Raw genomic sequence first — 17,669 nt, 5'->3', positions numbered from 1 at the left:
GTTTTAATTTGCGTTTCTCCAGTCAGTAATGATTTAGAGCATTTTTTCATATGATTGTAAATTGTTTTAATTTCTTTATTGGAAAACTGCCTGTTCATATCCTTTGAGGAATGACTCATATTCTTATAGATTTGATAAAGTTCTTTATATATTTTTAGATATGAGACTTTTATCTGAAAAATTGTCTATAAAATTTTTCTCCAAGTTTTCTGCTTTCCTTCTGATCTTGGTTACATTTGTTTTATTTGTACAAAAACTTAATGTAATCGTTTTCTTAATCTAGCCATTTTATATTTTTCCATTTTATTTAGATTATCAGTTTTATTAACATACTTATGTAAAATAGTTTCTAATTTTCTTGATTTCTTCTTCATTTGTTGTGAATTCATCTTTTTTCATTTTTGATACTGGTAATTTTGGTTTTTCTCTTTCTTTTTAAAAATTAAATTAGCTAATACTTTATCACATGTTATTGATTTTTAAAAGTGCTTTTATTTATTTATTTGTTGTTTTTAGTTTTGTTAATCTCTTTTTTATTTTCAGAATTTCTATTTTGATGCTTAATTGGGGGTTTAAGATTTATTGCTTTTCTAGCTTTTTAAATCACATGCCCAAGTCATTGAATCTGTTCCTTCTCTCCTTTAGTAATGAAAATGTTTAGAGTTTCTTGTAAGGACTGTTGTGGCTGAATCCCCCAAATTTTAGTATATTGTCTCAGTGTCATTATCTTTAGTGAAATTATCCATTGTTTCTGTAATTTGTTTTTTGACCCACCTATTCTTTGTAATTGTTAATCTCCGATTTTAAAAATTGTTTCTTCCGCAGCTGTTTATGAATATGATTTTTATTGGATTGTAGTTCATAAACATGTTTAATATGTTTGCTTATCTGTTTGTGAGATTTTTATGCCCTAATATGTGGTTAATTTTTGTGACGGTGCTATGCTTAGCTGATAAATATGTATATTTCCTTCGGTTCACACTGGGTAATTTTCAGAGGACTATTATCTCTGACACTTCTAAAATTCTATTTAGCTTCTTAACTTCTTGTTTATTTTTTGGTTGGATTTATCTGGGTCCTAAGGGGTACATTGAGATCTTCCACTACTATACTTTACTGTCTATTTCTCTCTGTAGCTAATTTAACTTTTCCTTTAAATATTTAGATGTTATGACATTTGTTGCATATACATTAAGCATTGAGTTTTAAGCATTAGTTTTCTAAGCATTAATACCTTTAAGCAAAATGTATTTTCCATTTAATCTCTTTTAATCAAGTCTGTCTTGGTTGCTGTTTTGCTTGTGGTCATGATTACTAACCCCTACCTTTCTGAGTTCAGCTGAAGTGTAATAGATTTTGCTTGTTTTAATTCTGTAACTCTTTATGTTTCTAGTTTGCTTCTTGTAAACAACATTCTGCTTTCTATTCCATTTTGCTCTTCTCTGTTTTTTTTGGATGGGTTCATTCCATTCATATGTTCATTAATTATATTCCTCCATCCTTTTGTCTTATACTTTTCCTTCTCTTTGTTTCCTGCCCCCTCATTATAAAGAAGAGGATTGTGAAGGAAAGAGTGTATTCAGCAGAAATGTTTAACAGTCAGTTCCTGCTCTCCTGACCTTTTGTTTCCCTAGTCCACTGAGCAATCACAGGCTTTTATCCTTTCTTTCTTTTTTAAACCCCTGTTCAAGCCCCACTCTCTGTAGTTAGTGTTTGTTTTCCTTATGAGTAACTGTCCCTTAATTTTTCTTCCTTATTACATCCCCATTCTTTTCTCCCCTTTCTTTCCCACCATTGAGTGAAATGTATTCCTACACCCAACTGTGAATATGTGTATGCATTCTTACTTCCTTTGACCAGTTCAGATGAAAGTGAAATTGAAGTGTTTCTTACTCTCTCCACCCCATCCTCTTTCTTGTATATAGTTTTCTGCTTGTATACCCCAGTTTGGTGAGATACTTTCCTCTCTCCTTCCTTTTCCCCCTTCCACCTAGTATATTCCTTTACTTCTCCTTCCCTTTTTAATTTTAAGATTAATTAAAACATAATAAGACTATTTGCAGACTCCATCTTTTATGACCATTGATGATAATATAGTTTTGAGAGTTTTGAAAGGATATGAGTATCATCTCCCCATATCAGTCAAGGTAGCAAGCATTTACTAAGCACCTACTATGTGCTGGGCACTAGGGATACAAGGAAAAGCAGAAGATACTCTTTGCTTTCAAGGAGTCCTCAGTCTAATGGGGGAGACAACATGCCAACAATTTGATCAAAGAAGGTATAAACAGGGTAAATCGGAGATAATAAACAGAGAGAAGCATTAGCATTAAGGGGAACCTGAAAGTGCTTCTTGTAGAAGGTCAGGTTTTAGCTGGGACTTGAAGGAAGCCAGGAAAGCCAGTGGGTGGAGATGAGGAGGGAGAGAATTCCAGGCTTGAGGGACGACCAGCTAAAATGCGTGGAGCTGAGAGGTGATGTATCTCACGTGTGGAACTGCCAGATTAGTGTCACTGGATGGAAGAGGCAGAGAGTAAGACAGAAGAAGAGCCTGGAAAGGGATGAGGGGATCAGGTTAGGAAGGGCTTTGAATGTCAAACAAGGTTTTATCGAATAGGGAGGTGATATGGTCAGATGAATAGAGAGGTCAGATCAGACTGCTTGGCCAACTGAGTGGAGCATGGACTGGAAGTGGGGGAGGAAGCTGTGGGCAGGCAGACCCACTGCTGCAGTAGTTCATGTATGAGGTGATAAGGATCAGCACCAGATTGGTGGCAGTGTCAGAGGAGGGGGGGTTGTAACATGTGAGTAATTTTACATAGGTTAAATCAAAAGGCCTTGGCAACAGATTGGATATGGGAGGTGAGGGTGAGTGAGTAGTCAAAGATCACACCTAGGTTGTGAGCTTGGAATGTAAATAGCTCATCCTTGTTGAATCCCTTATGATTGCTCATTCATATTTATCTTTTTATGATTCTCTTGACTCCTGTGTTTGTATTTCAAAGTTTTTATGAAGTCCTGGTCTTTTCGTTAGGAATATTTAGAAGTCCTCTTTTTAAAATTAAAAGTCTAACCTCAACCCCTCCCCCCCATTATACTCAGTTCTGTTGGGTAAATTATTCTTGGTTGTAAGTGTGTATCTTCCACCTTTGGGAATTTCACATTCCATACTCTCTGTTTCTTTATAGTGGTGACTGAGAAAACTTGTGATCCTGTTGTTTTTTGGTTCTTGAATTCTTTCTTTTTGACTGCTTGTAGTATTTTTTCTTTGACCCAGAAGCACTGGGTTTAGGTGTTCCCAGAAGTTTTCATTTTGGGGTTACAGTCAGCCAGCAAGCGTGGCAGGTACCGTGCTAACTGCTGGGAATACCAATATATAAGTAAGACGGCCCCTGTCCTCCAGGAGCTTATATTCTAATGGAGAAGATATTACAGAAAAGGAAGCTGAAAAGGAGTAAAGGGGGCAGAAAAAGGTACCTGGCAAGGGGGAGGGGTACGATGGAGACGTCTGGAGGATGTTGTTTATCCTTCCTTTTTGAAGAAAACCAATGACATCGCAAGGGTGATAGCTTGACTCATGTGTGAATTGGATTTAAGTGAGGTAGAGTTGCATGAAGTCTTCAGCCTCACTCTCTCTTCCAGAATCATCATCACCCTGTGTGCCCTCCACAAATGGAGGTTCTGGGAGGAGGAATCAGAGGAGGGTACTTCAGAGGTATGAATATGTGAGTTCCAGTTCTGGAGTAATTTTCCAGGATGAAGAGGTTTCTGGGGCAGAAAGTGACAGATGGATTTTTTTTTTCTATTTTCACTTTGCTTTCTGGTTCTAAGACATCTGGGAAGTTTTCTTTCATGAATTCTTGAACTATAATTTCTAGGCTCTTTTTTTTCTTGGTCATAGCTCTTAGGTATTTTAGCAGTTCTTAAATTATCTCTCCTCCATCTGTTTTCCAGGTGACTTGTTTTTGGTATGAGATACCTTTCCCTTTGTTCTACTTTTTCAGCCTTTTGGCTTTGTTTTAATATTTCTTGTTGCATTACAGAGTCTTTAACTTCTGCTTGGGCCATTCTAATTTTCAAAGATTCTGTTGATTGGGTAAAAGGTTTTGTACTATTTGGGTCAAGCTCTTAATTCTCTTTCTAATTCTTTATTCTGTAGCTCTCATTTCTTTTCTATCTTTTCCCCATTATCACTTTTATTTCTTTTCCAATTCTTCTAGCACTTTTATTTCATTTATAAGATCATTTTTGAACTCCTTAAAACAAAAATTCTTGCTTCAGCTCTTGAAGGAATTCTGGCTGAACTTTTACCCAATATGTTTTTCTTTGGAGCTTTGCTTGTAGATGTTTTAGTGCCGTTCTTGTCTCCTGGGTTTTTGTCATAAGCATCTCTATCACATGGTAGGATTCTTTTTCTGTTTTCCCAGGCTTCCATTCTCTTTATTAAAGCCAGACTCTTTGCATTTCTGGAGGGAATGCCTGGGCTGTGCTCAGTGCTGTTTTTTGTCCTTTTGGCTACTGTTGCTGCTTTCTCAGGATGTGCATGTTGTGTCATTACAGCATCCCAGGGACAGCTCAGGCTGTCCTCACAAGTCCTGTAAACTTTCAGAGTATAGCCTGAGTGCTGACTTCCTGGTCTGAGCTTTGCAAATTCCTGACTTGGGTCTGAGCAACACAACTGTGGCCTTAGCCCTGTTTTGAATTGGCTGCTGGACTCAGCCACTGTCAGCAGATTTAGAAGCCCTGCTAGTTCAGAGTTAGAACTGCAGGCTCCCCTTTGGTCTGGGCTTCCTGCCTTGGTTGTTCTGCTCTGGGCTTCATCCTGGCATGGGAGCTGGATCTGGTACCCTGTTCTGCTCCTGGGGTCAGAGCCACACAGCTGCTGCTTAATCTAGTTCTCCTTAATTTTAGAGCTTCCTGCTGATGTTAACCATAATTTGCCCTGCATGTATCGCATCACTATTTGCATGTTTTCTCCCCCATTAGACTGTGAGCTGCTTGAGAGCAGTGAGTATTTTCTGCCTTATTTAGTAGCCCCTGCTCTTGGTGTGGTGCCTGTAATATAGTAGGTGCTTAATAAATGCTTGTTGACTTACTGCCTATTTGCCTCTTGCTCAGTGCACAGCTGTGCCTTGATTGTTCCTTGGCCTTGATTGCCACAGGGGACAGGTTCCCCCTTTAGGCTGCCCTTTTACTTGTGACCCAGGACTGGATAGTGGGTGACAGTTACCAAGCGGCAGCTGTTCCTGCTCCTTGCACAGTGTCAGGCCTCTCTGTGCGGCTCTGGGAGCTCTTCTTGTCCTCGTGTGTAACCATGGGCAGGCCCTCATTCAGTCCCCAAATGTTCCTTGGGGTACGCTTTCAGCCAGACTCCATTCCCAGTGTTGGCAGACCGCACTCCGTTTGCCTATGCCAATCTGGCCTAAAAACTGACTCGAATTTTTTTTTCTTGGATTTCCTAGTCAGGATTTGGTCTGGTGTGTTTTCTAGATTTCCCTGGAGTTGTATGGGAGAGCTGGGCTGTACCTCTTCCTGCTCCCAGTCCCTCACTACAGTCGCGTTTTAAATGTGGTCTTTGTGTGGTGTTGAGGAACTGTGGTTGCCTGAAGACACTCTTGAAGAATAAAAGACTCATAACTTGTTAATATCTAAAGAAACTTGAGAAGTCAACCCCCTCACCTTGAAGGTGAGAGAGGGGATTCGCCTTGCCTGATGTCCCACTGTCTCTTGTCACCCTGTCCGGTCCTCTTTCTCCTTTTTCCCTTGATACTCTAACCCTGAGTGCTGATATGAACAAGTAACCCACATCTGCCAGTTCTTTCTTGCCTTTTGCAAATAGTTTCTCTGTCTTCTGGTATTTCTAATGGCCACTTTATGGCCTTTGGGGAGTAGTTAGTATTTCTTTTCCAGTGGAGACATTCATGTACACACCTACACACACTAGAGTCTCCTGATTCCTAGCCCCAGGCTCTTTCCACTACTGGCAAGCAGCCTTGAAAATATCAATTAAGAGAGCTAATAGGGGAATGGAGCAGAAAGGGAGTGAAAATCTGAGCCCAGGAACATGGATTCCCAGCAGTAATTCCATTCAGCACACATCTATTAAGCGCCTATTGTGTGCATGGCACCAAAGGAGTCAGCGCTGTCTGTATGCTAGAGGGTCGGAGGTATGGCACGCTGGGGCTGTAAGGAGGCTGAGAGGTGAATGATTCCTTCCCTCCGTGCTTGGTCAGCACAAACTCTGCCAGGTGGAGGAGAGGCTTTGTTACATTCTGTGGGTCCTAGGAATAGCTTTGGAGAGAGGAGCGTTGTTTATGAGTTATCGGGCATTAACTTCTTTCCCTCCTCTGGTATTTTTACAGTAAGCAGCTGTTATGTGACGTGATGATTGTGGCTGAAGATGTCGAGATCGAAGCTCACCGGGTGGTGCTGGCCGCCTGCAGCCCCTACTTCTGTGCAATGTTTACAGGTATGGTTGCTCCCCAGGTATGCCCAGAGACAAGCAAATGTTCATCTTCTGTGAAGGCGGGCAGCCAGTCCTAGGAGGAAGCTGCCTGGCACTGGGGGAAGACGGGCAATCTAGGGCCATTTTCTGGTTCTGCCACCTACTGGTTAGGTAACCATTGGCAAGTTTCTTTGTCTTTCTGGGCCTTAACCTCCTCATCTCTAAAACAGGGGGCCTGGGATCCTAGGTTTGGGGAGAACCTGGGTTCAAATCCCAGTTCTGATCCTTGTTACATAGATTAATGACTACATACTCATGACTTTGGGCAAGTCATTTAGATTCTATAACTCTCAGTTTCCCCATCTGTGAAATGAGGGAGTTGGCATAGATGGTCTTCAATATCCCTTGTAGCTCTAAATATGAGTCCTGGAGGCTTAGTATGGTTCAATGAAAAGAGAACAGGCTATAGAGTCAAAGGACCTGAGTTAAAAATCTGCCTCCCATGCTAATTAATTGTGCGACCTTGGGCAAATCATTTAACCTCTGTGGGCCTCCGTTTCCTCATCTGTAAAGTGAATTCTCATCTTGTCCCTTATTAATTGTGCGACATGGGCAAGTTATTTGTACTCTGTGAGCTCTAGTTTCTTTATCTGTGAAAGGAGGGTAATGTTATTTATTTTCCTGGACTCTTGTGAAGAAAGACCAAAAGAGAAAACGTGTAAGAAAGTGCTTTGTGAACTGGGAAGTGGTTGTGGGATGAGGGAGGACAATAGGAAGTACAGTGTGAACTTGGCAGAGATCTTACTGTATAGGATCATGCACAAGCCCAGAAGGTCACTTAACCTGGGCTTGCAAGTAGCCACCTGTCTGCTGGCTCAAGATGAGTAACGAACCATGTAATCACAGAGTCTTAGAGGTGCAAGGGTTGAATCTGAACCTATATGAACTCTCATTGTAGCTTTACAACGGCTTTTTAAGGAGGTTGCCTAGGACCGATTATTCTTATATTACAGAGCATGAATCGGAGCCTCAGGGTCACATAGCACTTCCAGCCCCGTGCCCTCGTCATTTTATTTAACGTGTTAACATGCTGCGTGGAGAAACAACTCAGAACCATTTAGTAAATACCACATTTGTGCAGGAGTCTCCTCTACAGAGTCCCCACAAGTGGCCATCCAGCTGTTACTTTAAGACCTTTAGCGAAGGTTGAACCTTCCTTCTCTTGAGGTGACCCGCTCCCCTTTCAGATTACGTAGAATCACAGAATATCAGAGTTGGAAGGAGACATAGAGCACTTCTAATCCAAGCTCTATCTGAAGAATAATCCTATTTATATTGAGCCCACATCTGCCTCTCTGCAGTTCTGCCCATTCATCCTCATTATGCCCTCAAAGGCCAATCAGACTATGTCTAATCTCTTTCCTACACGACAAGCCTTCAAGTATTTGAAGACAGCTATCATGTGTCCCCCAAATCTTCTGTTCTCCAAGTTAAACATTCCTAATTTCTTCATTTAACTCTTGTAGGACAAGGTATTTAGGCCTTTTACCCTCCTGGTCACCCTTTTTTGCATGGTCTCTATCTTGTAATATCTTTCCTAACAAGACAAAGGGTGCCTAGAACTGAACACACCATTCCAAATATTGCCTGATCAAGGCAGGGCATAGTGGCCAATAACCTCCCTCCTGAGATCATATTAGCTTTTTAGTTCTCCATAGTACACTGTTGATCCATACTGAGTTTGTATTCTACTAAATTCCATTTCCTTTACCATCAATTTTTAAGATCATCGACTTACTGCAATGTGCTCTGGGGGGCGGGGGGGGTTGGAAAGGGAGTTGTTCTGCAGAATAGATGGTAAGACTTTGGGGTCTCCACCTGTTAGAGCATTCAGTGCCTGAGAGTTTGCTAATCAGTTAGGCAATAAGCATTTATTCAGTGCTTAAAATGTGCCTAGCACTGTGCTGAGCATTGAAGTTATAAAGAAAAGTAAAAGACAATCCCTGCTCTCAGGGAGTCCACAGTCTGTTGGGGGAGACAACATGTAAATAACCATGTACAGATAAGCTAGATTCAGGGTAAATTGGACACAATCAGCAGAAGGAAGGCTCTAGAATTAAAGGGGACTTGGGAAAGGCTTTCTGTAGAAGGTGAGATTTTAGCTGGGACTTGAAAAGGAGCCTGTGAAGCCAGGTGGCAGAGATGAGGAGAGAGAATTCCAGGCATGGAGGACATCCAGTAAAAATGCTCAGAGTGGGGAGATGGAGTCTCTGGTTTGAGAAAAAACAGGAGGCAGGTGTCACTGAATCACAAAGTAAACTGGGGGGAAGGTGTAAGAAGACTGGAAATTTAGTAAGAGGGCTGGTTATGAAGGGCTTTGAACACTAAACAGGATTTCATATTTGATCCTGGAGGGGATAGGGAACCACAGAAGTTTTTGACCTGGTGTGTGTGTGTGTGTGTGTGTGTGTGTGTGTGTGTGTGTGTGTGACATGGCTTGTGAGACATGGTCAGAACTGCCTGTTAGGAAGACTGCTTTGACAGTTGAGTGGAGGTTGGATTGAAGTGGGGAGGGACTTATAGCAGAGACCAGCCAGCATGTTATGGCAGTGGTCCAGGCCTGATGAGGGTCTGCACCAAGGTGGTGGCAGTATCAGAGTAGAGAATGGGGAGATGTTACAGTGGTAAAATTACTAGACCTTGGTGACAGATTTGATATGGGAGGTGAGAGAGTGAGGTGTTGAGGGTGACACCCACATTGTGAACCTGGGTTACTGAGAGGATGTTGGTACTCTTAAAATTAATAGGGAAGTTAGGAAAAAGGGTTTTGAGGGAAAATAATGAGCCATTTTGGACACGCTGAGTTTAAGATGTTTACTAGGCATCTAGTTTAAGTTGTCTGAAAGCAGGTGGAGATAAGAGACTGGAGATCAGCAGAGAGGTTAGGCCTGGAGCAACTGATTTGAGAATCATCAGTATAGAGATGAAAATTGACTCCATGGGAGCTGAGCAATGGATTGTTATAAAAGGAAAAGAGCAGGACAGAGCTCCCTGGGACACCCGCATGGCTTGGGTGAGGATCCAGCAAAGGAAACTGAGAGGGAGTGGTAGGAGAACCTGGGGAGTGTGGTTTCATGAAAACCTAGAGAGAAGAGTGTCAAGAAGCAGAGGGTGATTGACAGTGTCTGAGGCTGCAGAGAGGTCAAGAAAGGTGAGGATGGAGAAGAGGCCGTTGGATTTGACAGTTATGAGATCTTTCATAACTTTGGCGAGGGCTGTTTCTGATGAGTGATGAGATCAGAAGCCAGACTGTGGAGAGGTAATAAGAGAATGAGGTGAGAGGAATTGGAGGTACCTGTTGTAGATGGCCTTCTCAAGGACATTAGGCACAAGAGACAATGGATGATAGCTAGCTGGCATAGGCAGATCAAGTGAGTTGTGTTTTACATACCAAGGTGAGTCTTGGTGGAGAAGACAGTCTTTTTTTCTACTTATTTCATATGTCTTAGTTACTTCTCTAGCCAGTTAGAACACAAGTTCCTCAACACCATGGGTTACACTTCTCTCATTTCCCCTACAGTATACATCAAGCATTGTGAGGTACTCTTGTAGGTACTCAGTAAATCCTTTTTAGTTGAATAACAGAATGTTGGACTCAATTCTAAGGAACAGGTACAAGGTGGCCTTAAAGGGTCAGACTCTAGCAGCTGGGGAGATTGGGAAAGACCTCTTGCAGAAGGTGGGCTTTGAGGTGAGTCTTGAAGGGAAACCAGAGATTCTAAGAGGAGGAGAAGGATTCCAGCAATGGGGGAAGTTATCGCAAAGGGCTGTGTGTGTGTGTGTGTGTGTGTGTGTGTGTGAGAAGTACAATAAACTAAACCTGAAAGATAGGAAGGGGCCCAATTAGAGCTTCATGTGCCAATATTTGTTTCTGTTGGTAGTAGGGAGCCACTGGTGTTTATTCAGTAAGGGAGTGGCATGATGAGACCCGTGCCTTAAGATCACTGTGTGGCTGTGTTGAGGATGGATTAGGGGAGAAATCTGAGGCAGGGAGGTAGGTAAATCAGGAGGCTATTAAATGGAGCCTTTCCTTCATTAATAAAACTTTGTAACTTCTTTGCAACTTAGAGTTGCTTGACGAACTGAGTGGTTAAATGACTCTCTCAGAGTCACACACAGGACTTGAACCCTGGTGTTCCTGTCTTCAAGATCTTCTGCTATGCCATGCTGCCTCTCAAAGGGAGACTGACACTAGTTATTCAGTGGTTTTTCATTTGTCTCCCCTGTGCTATCTGCATATTAAATAGGAACTCTGACATTTGTTCACAGAGGGTAAGAGTTGTTACTGAAGCGATGCTACCTACTATTGATACAAATCTGGAAACCGGCATTCATTTATTTCTTCACTTATTCAGATTCACTTATTTAGAAAACTTGCTAATCAGCCACTGACTGGCTGATCACAGTGTTTAGGGAGAGAAACTTTAGGTAAGACAGACACAACCAGTTAGCTTACAGTATATATATGTGTGTGTGTGTGTGTGTGTGTGTGTGTGTGTGTGTGTATAGTTTATATAGTTATATGGTTATAGCCTGCTTATAGTTAGTTGGTGGATAAGACCTGAACACAAATAACTGTAACATGTAATATTACAGTGCCAGGATGGCAGGGTGAGGAAGGAACCCTCTGAAGGCCTCCCAAATTCCCCTCTAGACACCTAGAAAACTACCTCGGAATTGATCTAGGAAAAGGTCCCTCTCGCTGGGGTGGGAGGGGAGTGAGGTCCAAGAGCAGCAGCAGCAGCCAGCTTCACAGTAGAGGGCCCGCAGCAGGGCTCTGGGCCTGGGGCAGTCGACCAGCAAGGCCCTGCCCTCCTTCAAGCTGGCAGACCCTTAAGCAGCTGAGCAGTCTGGGCAGAGTAGCAGGGTCAGAGCAGCGACCCCACTCCTAGCACAAGTCACCAGTGAGGCCTTGACCCCCATTGCTGACCAGCAGTGAAGTCCCTGCCTAGGGCTGGCCAACAGCAAGACCCCACCCCTGGGGTCTGCCAGTCAAGAGACCCTGTTTCCATAGCAGTTTAGCAGCAGGGTCCTACCCCTTGGGCAACAAAATTACTCTTCCAGGGCCTGCTAGCAGAGAGGCCCTGTTTCCATAGCAACCCAGCAGTGGGGCCCCAGCCCTAGGGCTGACCAATAGCTAAACCCCACACCCAGGGGAGGCCAATGGGGAGGCTCCAGTACAAGTCAGAAGGGAAGCCTACCCTAAGGGAAAGCAAGCAGTTAAGCCCTGAAGCCCAGTTAAAGCCAGTAGTAAGACCCAGAACCCCAGCATAAAAAGCTTAGGACAGTGCAGAGCCAGAGCCCAACTCACAAAAAAAGGAAGAAAAAATGAGCAAAAACCAAAAAAGAGCTTGACTATAGAAAGTTACTATGGTGATAGGGAGGATCAAGGTCTAAACTTAGAAGAGGACAATAATATCAAAATGACTACCTGTAAAGCCTCAAAGAAAAATGTGATTTGGTCTCAGGCCCAAAAAGAGTTCCTGGAAGAGCTTAAAAAGGATTTTAAAAAGCAAATTAGAGAAGTAGAAGAAAAATTAGGAAAAGAAATGAGAATCATGAAAAAACTGTCAGTAGCATGAGAAAGGATATACAAAAATTTACTGAGGAAAATAACTCCCTGAAAAATAGAATTGGCCAAATGAAAAAAGAAGTACAAAAACTCATTGAAGAAAATAATTCTTTAAAAATTAGAATTGAACAAGTGGAAACTGATGACTCTATGAAACATCAAGATACAATAAAATAAAATTAAAAAGTAAAAAAAAGAGAAGAAAATGTGAAATTTTTCTTTGGAAAAACTACTGACCTAGAAAATAGATCCAGGAGAAATAATATAAGAATTATTGGACTACCTGAAAGCCATGATTAAAAAAAAAGCCTGGACAACATCTTTCAAGCAATTATCAAAGAAAACTGCCCTGATATTAGAACCAAAGGGCAAAATAGAGCACCAGTCACTGCCTGAAAGAGATCCCAAAATGAAAACTCCCAGGAACATGATGACCAAATTCCAGAGTTCAGAGTTCAAGGAGAAAATATTGTAGGCAGCCAAAAAAAAACCCAATTAAAATATCGTGGAGCTACAATCAGGATTACACAGGATTTGGCAGCTTCCACATTAAAGAACTGGAGGACTTGGAATATGATATACTGGAAGGCAGAGGTGTTAGGATTACAACCAAGAATCACCTACCCAGCAAAATTGAATATAATCTTTCAGGGGGAAAAAAAGGATATTCAACAAAATAGAGGACTTTCAGGCATTTCTAATTAAAAGACCAGAGCTGAATAAAAAACAAAATACCTCCAGATACAAGACTCAAGGGAAAAATAAAAAGATTAAAAAAAACAAGAAGGAGAAAACATAACAAATTCAATAAGGTTAAATTTTATATTTTTGTGTGGCAAGGATAGTATTTGTAACTCTTAATTTTATTACTCTTAAGAGCAATTAGAAGGAGTAGACAGAGAGTGTGGCTATAAGGTGACTTTGATGGGATGATACCCCAAAAAAGAAAATAAAGGGGTGAGAGAAAATGGCACTGGAAGAAGAAGGAAGGGGGAGATTGAATGGGGGTAAATTATCCCAGATAAAAGAGGCATGGAAAAGGTATTATAATGGAAGGGAAAATAGGGAGCGGGGTGGTGGGCAAAGCTTAAATCTTACTCTCATCAAAATTGGCTCAAAGAGGAATAGCATACATACTCAGCTGGATATAGAAATCTATCTTACCCTGTAATGAAGTAAAAATGGATGAGGATAATAGAAGGGGGAGGGGGACTGATAAAAGGGAGGACGTATTGGGGAAGGTGGTGATCAGAAGTAAAACACTTGTGAAGACAGAAAAGGTGGATGGGTAAGAGAGAGAGGGGGATAAACAAGCAAAAAATAGAGTGAGGGAAATACAGTTAGTTATCCTAACTATAAATGTGAATGGGATGAACTTACCCATAAGACGGAAGTGGATAACAGAACGGATTGAAAACCAAAATCCTACAATATTTTGTTTACAAGAAACACATCTGAAGCAGAGAGATATACACAGGGTAAAGGTAAGAGGCTGGAGTAGAATCAGTTATGCTTCAGCCAAAGAAAAGACATCAGAGGTAGCAATCATGATCTCAGACAAAGCAAAAGCAAAAATAGATCTAATAAATAGATCTAATCTTTATCTAGAGATAAAGAAGGAAACTATATCTTGCTGAAAGGTACTATAGACAATGAAATCATATCAATACTAAACATGCACCAAATGGTATAGCATAAATTTTTTAAGGAGAAGCTGAATGAGTTATAGGAGGAAATAGATAATACAACCATACTAGTGGGGGACCTCAACTTTCTCCTATCAGAACTACATAAATCTAACTAAAAAATAAACAGGAAACAAGTTGAGGAGGTAAATAAAACTCTGGAAAAGTTAGATATGATAGATCTCTGGAGAAAATTGAATGGGAATAGAAAGGAATATACCTTTTTCACAGCAGTATGTGGCACAAAAATTGACTGTTTTAGGATATAAAAACCTTACAGTTAAATATAGAAGAACAAAAATAGTGAATGCATCCTTTTCAGATCATAATGCAATAAAAATTATATGCAATAATGGACAATGGAAAGATAAATTAAAAATTAATTGGAAATTAAATAATCTAATAGAAAACAAGTGGGTCAAAGAACAAATCATAGAAACAATCAATAATTTCATTAAAGAAAATGACAACAAGGAGACAGCATACCTAAATTTATGGGATGCAGCCAAAGCAGTAGTTAGGGGAAAATTTTTTATCTCTAATTGTAAAATAGAGAAAAATAGAGAAAAAGCAGGTTAATGAATTGGGCATACAACTAAAAAAACCAGGAAGAGTCAGAACAGAGAAAGAAAACTATATACCAATTTCCCCAATGAATATTGACACAAAAATTTTAAATAAAACACTAGCAAAGAGATCACAGCAATATATTACCAGGATCATATACTATGACCAGGTGAGATTTATACCAGAAATGCAGAGCTGATTAAATATTAGTAAAACTATCAGCATAATTGACCATATCAATAACAAAACCAAAAGAAATCATATTATTATCTCAATATGTCCAGAAAAAGCCTTTGACAAAATACAGCACCCATTCCTATTAAAAATGCTAGAGAACACAGGACTAAATGGAGCTTACTTTAAAATGATAAGTAATGTTTATCTAAAAGCATCAGCAAGCATTACCTGTAACGGAGATAAACTAGAAGTCTTCCCAGTACAATCAGAGGTGAAGCAAAGATGACTGTCATCATCTCTGTTATTTAATATTTTGCTAGAACTATTAGCTATAGCAATAATAGAAGAAAAAGAAATTAAAGAAATTAGAATAGGCAATGAGGAAACAAAACTTGATTACTCTTTGCAGATAATATGATGGTATACTTAGAAAATCCTAGAGAATCATCTAGAAAACTACTTGAAATTATTAACAACTTTAGCAAAGTTGCTGGAGATAAAATAAACCCACATAAATCATTGGCATTTTTATATATTACCAACAAAGTCCAGCAAAAAGAGGTAGAGAGAAAAATTCCATTCAAAATATCTGTAGACAATATAAAATACTTGAAAGTCTATCTGCCAAGACAAACCCAGGAACTATATGAGCATAACCATAAAACACTTTTCATACAAATAAAGTCAGATTTATAAACAATTGGAAAAATATTAATAGCTCATGGGTAGGCCAAGCCAATATAATAAAGTCATTTTTACCTAAATTAATCTATTTATTCAGTGCCATACCAATCAAACTATCAAAAATTATAGAGCTAGAAAAAATAATAAAAGTCATCTGGGAGAACAAAAGCTAAAGGATATCAAGAGAAGCAATGAAAAAATGGGAAAGAAGGTGGTCTAGACCTACTAGATTTCAAATTGTATTATAAAGCAGTAATTATCAAAACAAGCTGCTATTGGTAAGAAACAGAGTGGTGGATCAGTGGAATAGACTAGGTACAAATTAGATGGTGGTAAATGAGTATAGTAATCTAGTGTATGATAAACCCAAAGATCTAAGCTTTTGGAACAAGAATTCTTTATTTGACAAAAACTGCAGGGAAAACTGGAAGACAGTATGGTAGAAACTAGACCAACATTTCACACTGTATACCAAGATAAGGTCAAAGTGAGTGCATAATTTATACATAAAGGGTGATAACCGGAAGGAAATTAGGAGAGCATTAAATAGTTTATCTGTCAGATTTACGGATAAGGGAATAATTTAGGACCAAAGAAGATACAGAGAGCATTACAAAATGTAAAATAGATCATTTTGATTATATAAAATTAAAAAGTTTTTGGACAAATGAAACCAATGCAGCCAGAATTATAAGGAAAAAAGAAAACTGGGAAAAAATTTTTGCAACCAGTATCTCTGATAAAGGCCTCACTTCTCAAATATATAGAAAGCTGAGTCAAATTTATAAAAATGCTTGTCATTTTCCAATTGATAAATGATCAAAGGATATGAATAGGCAGTTCTCAGACAAAGAAATCAAAGCTATCTATAGTCACATGAAAAAATGGTCTAAATCACTACTGATCAAAGAAACTCAAATTAAAACAACTCTGAGGCTCCTCACACTATCAGAGTGGCTAAAAGGACAAAAAAGTTAAAGTGTTGGATGCTGGAAAGGATGTGGGAAAACTGGGACACCGTTGATAGAATTGTGAACTGATCCAGTCATTCTGGAGAGCAATTTGGAACTGCTAGGTTTATATCACAAAGACATCCAAAAAAATAAACAGGGAAAAGGACCTATTTTTACAAATATTTTTTTGTGGCGGCTAAGAATTGGAAATCAAAGGGATGCCCATCAATTGGGGAATGGCTAAGCAAGCTGTGGTATATGATCATAATGGAATATTATTTTTCTGTAAGAAATGACAAGCAGGATGATTTCAGAAAAACCTGGAAAGACTTACCTGAACTGATGCATAGTGAAGTGAACAGAACCAGGAGAATGGTGTAGACAGTGACAGCAATATTGTTCGATGGAGAATTGTGAATAACTTAGCTATCTCAACAATACAGTGATCCCAAGACAGTACCAAAGGACTGAATGATGAATGATGAAGCATATGATCCACATCCAGAGAAAGAACTGATTTTGATTGACTACAGACTGGAGCATGCTATTTTTCACTTTCTTTCATTTCTTTCCTTATTCGAGCCTTCTTGTACAAAATGACAAATACGGAAATGTTTTACGTAATTGCACATGTGTAACCTGTATCTGATTGCTCACCGTCTCAGGGAGAGACCTCAGGGAGTATGGAGCTCAAAACTTTAAATAAAAATGTTAAAAAATTAAAAAACAAAGGTAGAAGTAAAGTGACTTGTGAGGCCTAACAACAGATTACTGCCAGTGCAGGAGGTTGGGGGTTGAGGGAGGGAAGATTCAGGAGGCTTCATGGAGGAAGTGATATTTGACTTATGTTTTAAGGCAGCTAGCAGGCGGGAAGCAACCATGTGCTAGGCACTGTCCTCAGTGCTTTACAGATATTATCTCATTTGGTCCTCACAGCAACCTTGGGAGATAGGTGCTGTTTTTATTCCTATTTTAGGACTGAGGAAATGGAGGCAAACAGCCCTTAAGCGACTTATCCAGGGCCATAAAGCTACGTGTCTGAGGCCAGATTTGACATCAGGTCTTCCTGACTCCTGACCCAGTGGTCTTATCTGCTGTTCCACCCAGCTGAGTTTTAAAGGATGAGTAGAAATTTTTAAAGATGAAGATGAGGAGGAATTGTACACATCATAAAGTACAGTGTGGATGGCATCATTCAAGGGCAGAAAACCGTCCAGTTTGCTCCAGTATAGAGAATATCAGAAGAGAGATGGATAAGGCTGGAAAGTCACGTGGTGCTGGATTGTGGAGGACCTTAAATGCCAGGCAGAAGGGTTTGAACTTTGTATTTGGGAAATAATAGGAAGCCCCTGGTGATTTTTAAGCAGATGTCTATATAAGAAAGATTCAGGCACAAGTCTGGCAGTGTTTCCTTGAGGGGAAAAGATGGTTTCATTTTTGTCTTTGTATCCCCCAGTGCCTAGTATAGTGCCTGGATTAATTAATTAATAATGAACACTTGACGATTGATTGTTTGAACAATTAAT

The 17,669-nt window shown here is 39.9% G+C and overlaps 1 protein-coding gene across 1 annotated transcript in view; it reads left to right on the top strand.

Annotated features, from left to right (window-relative positions):
* Positions 1–17,669, top strand: part of KLHL3 (kelch like family member 3) — a 163,521-nt gene that overhangs the window by 24,452 nt on the left and 121,400 nt on the right. Inside the window, exon 3 of the mRNA XM_036751663.1 lies at positions 6,363–6,469. Coding sequence (XP_036607558.1) covers positions 6,363–6,469 — 107 coding nt within the window. The remainder of the gene's footprint in view (positions 1–6,362; positions 6,470–17,669) is intronic.

This window comes from Trichosurus vulpecula, chromosome 3, assembly GCF_011100635.1.
Source record: "Trichosurus vulpecula isolate mTriVul1 chromosome 3, mTriVul1.pri, whole genome shotgun sequence".
NCBI lineage: Eukaryota > Metazoa > Chordata > Mammalia > Diprotodontia > Phalangeridae > Trichosurus > Trichosurus vulpecula.
Note: the sequence above shows the minus strand (reverse complement) of the source record. Positions and strands in the feature narration are given on the sequence as shown.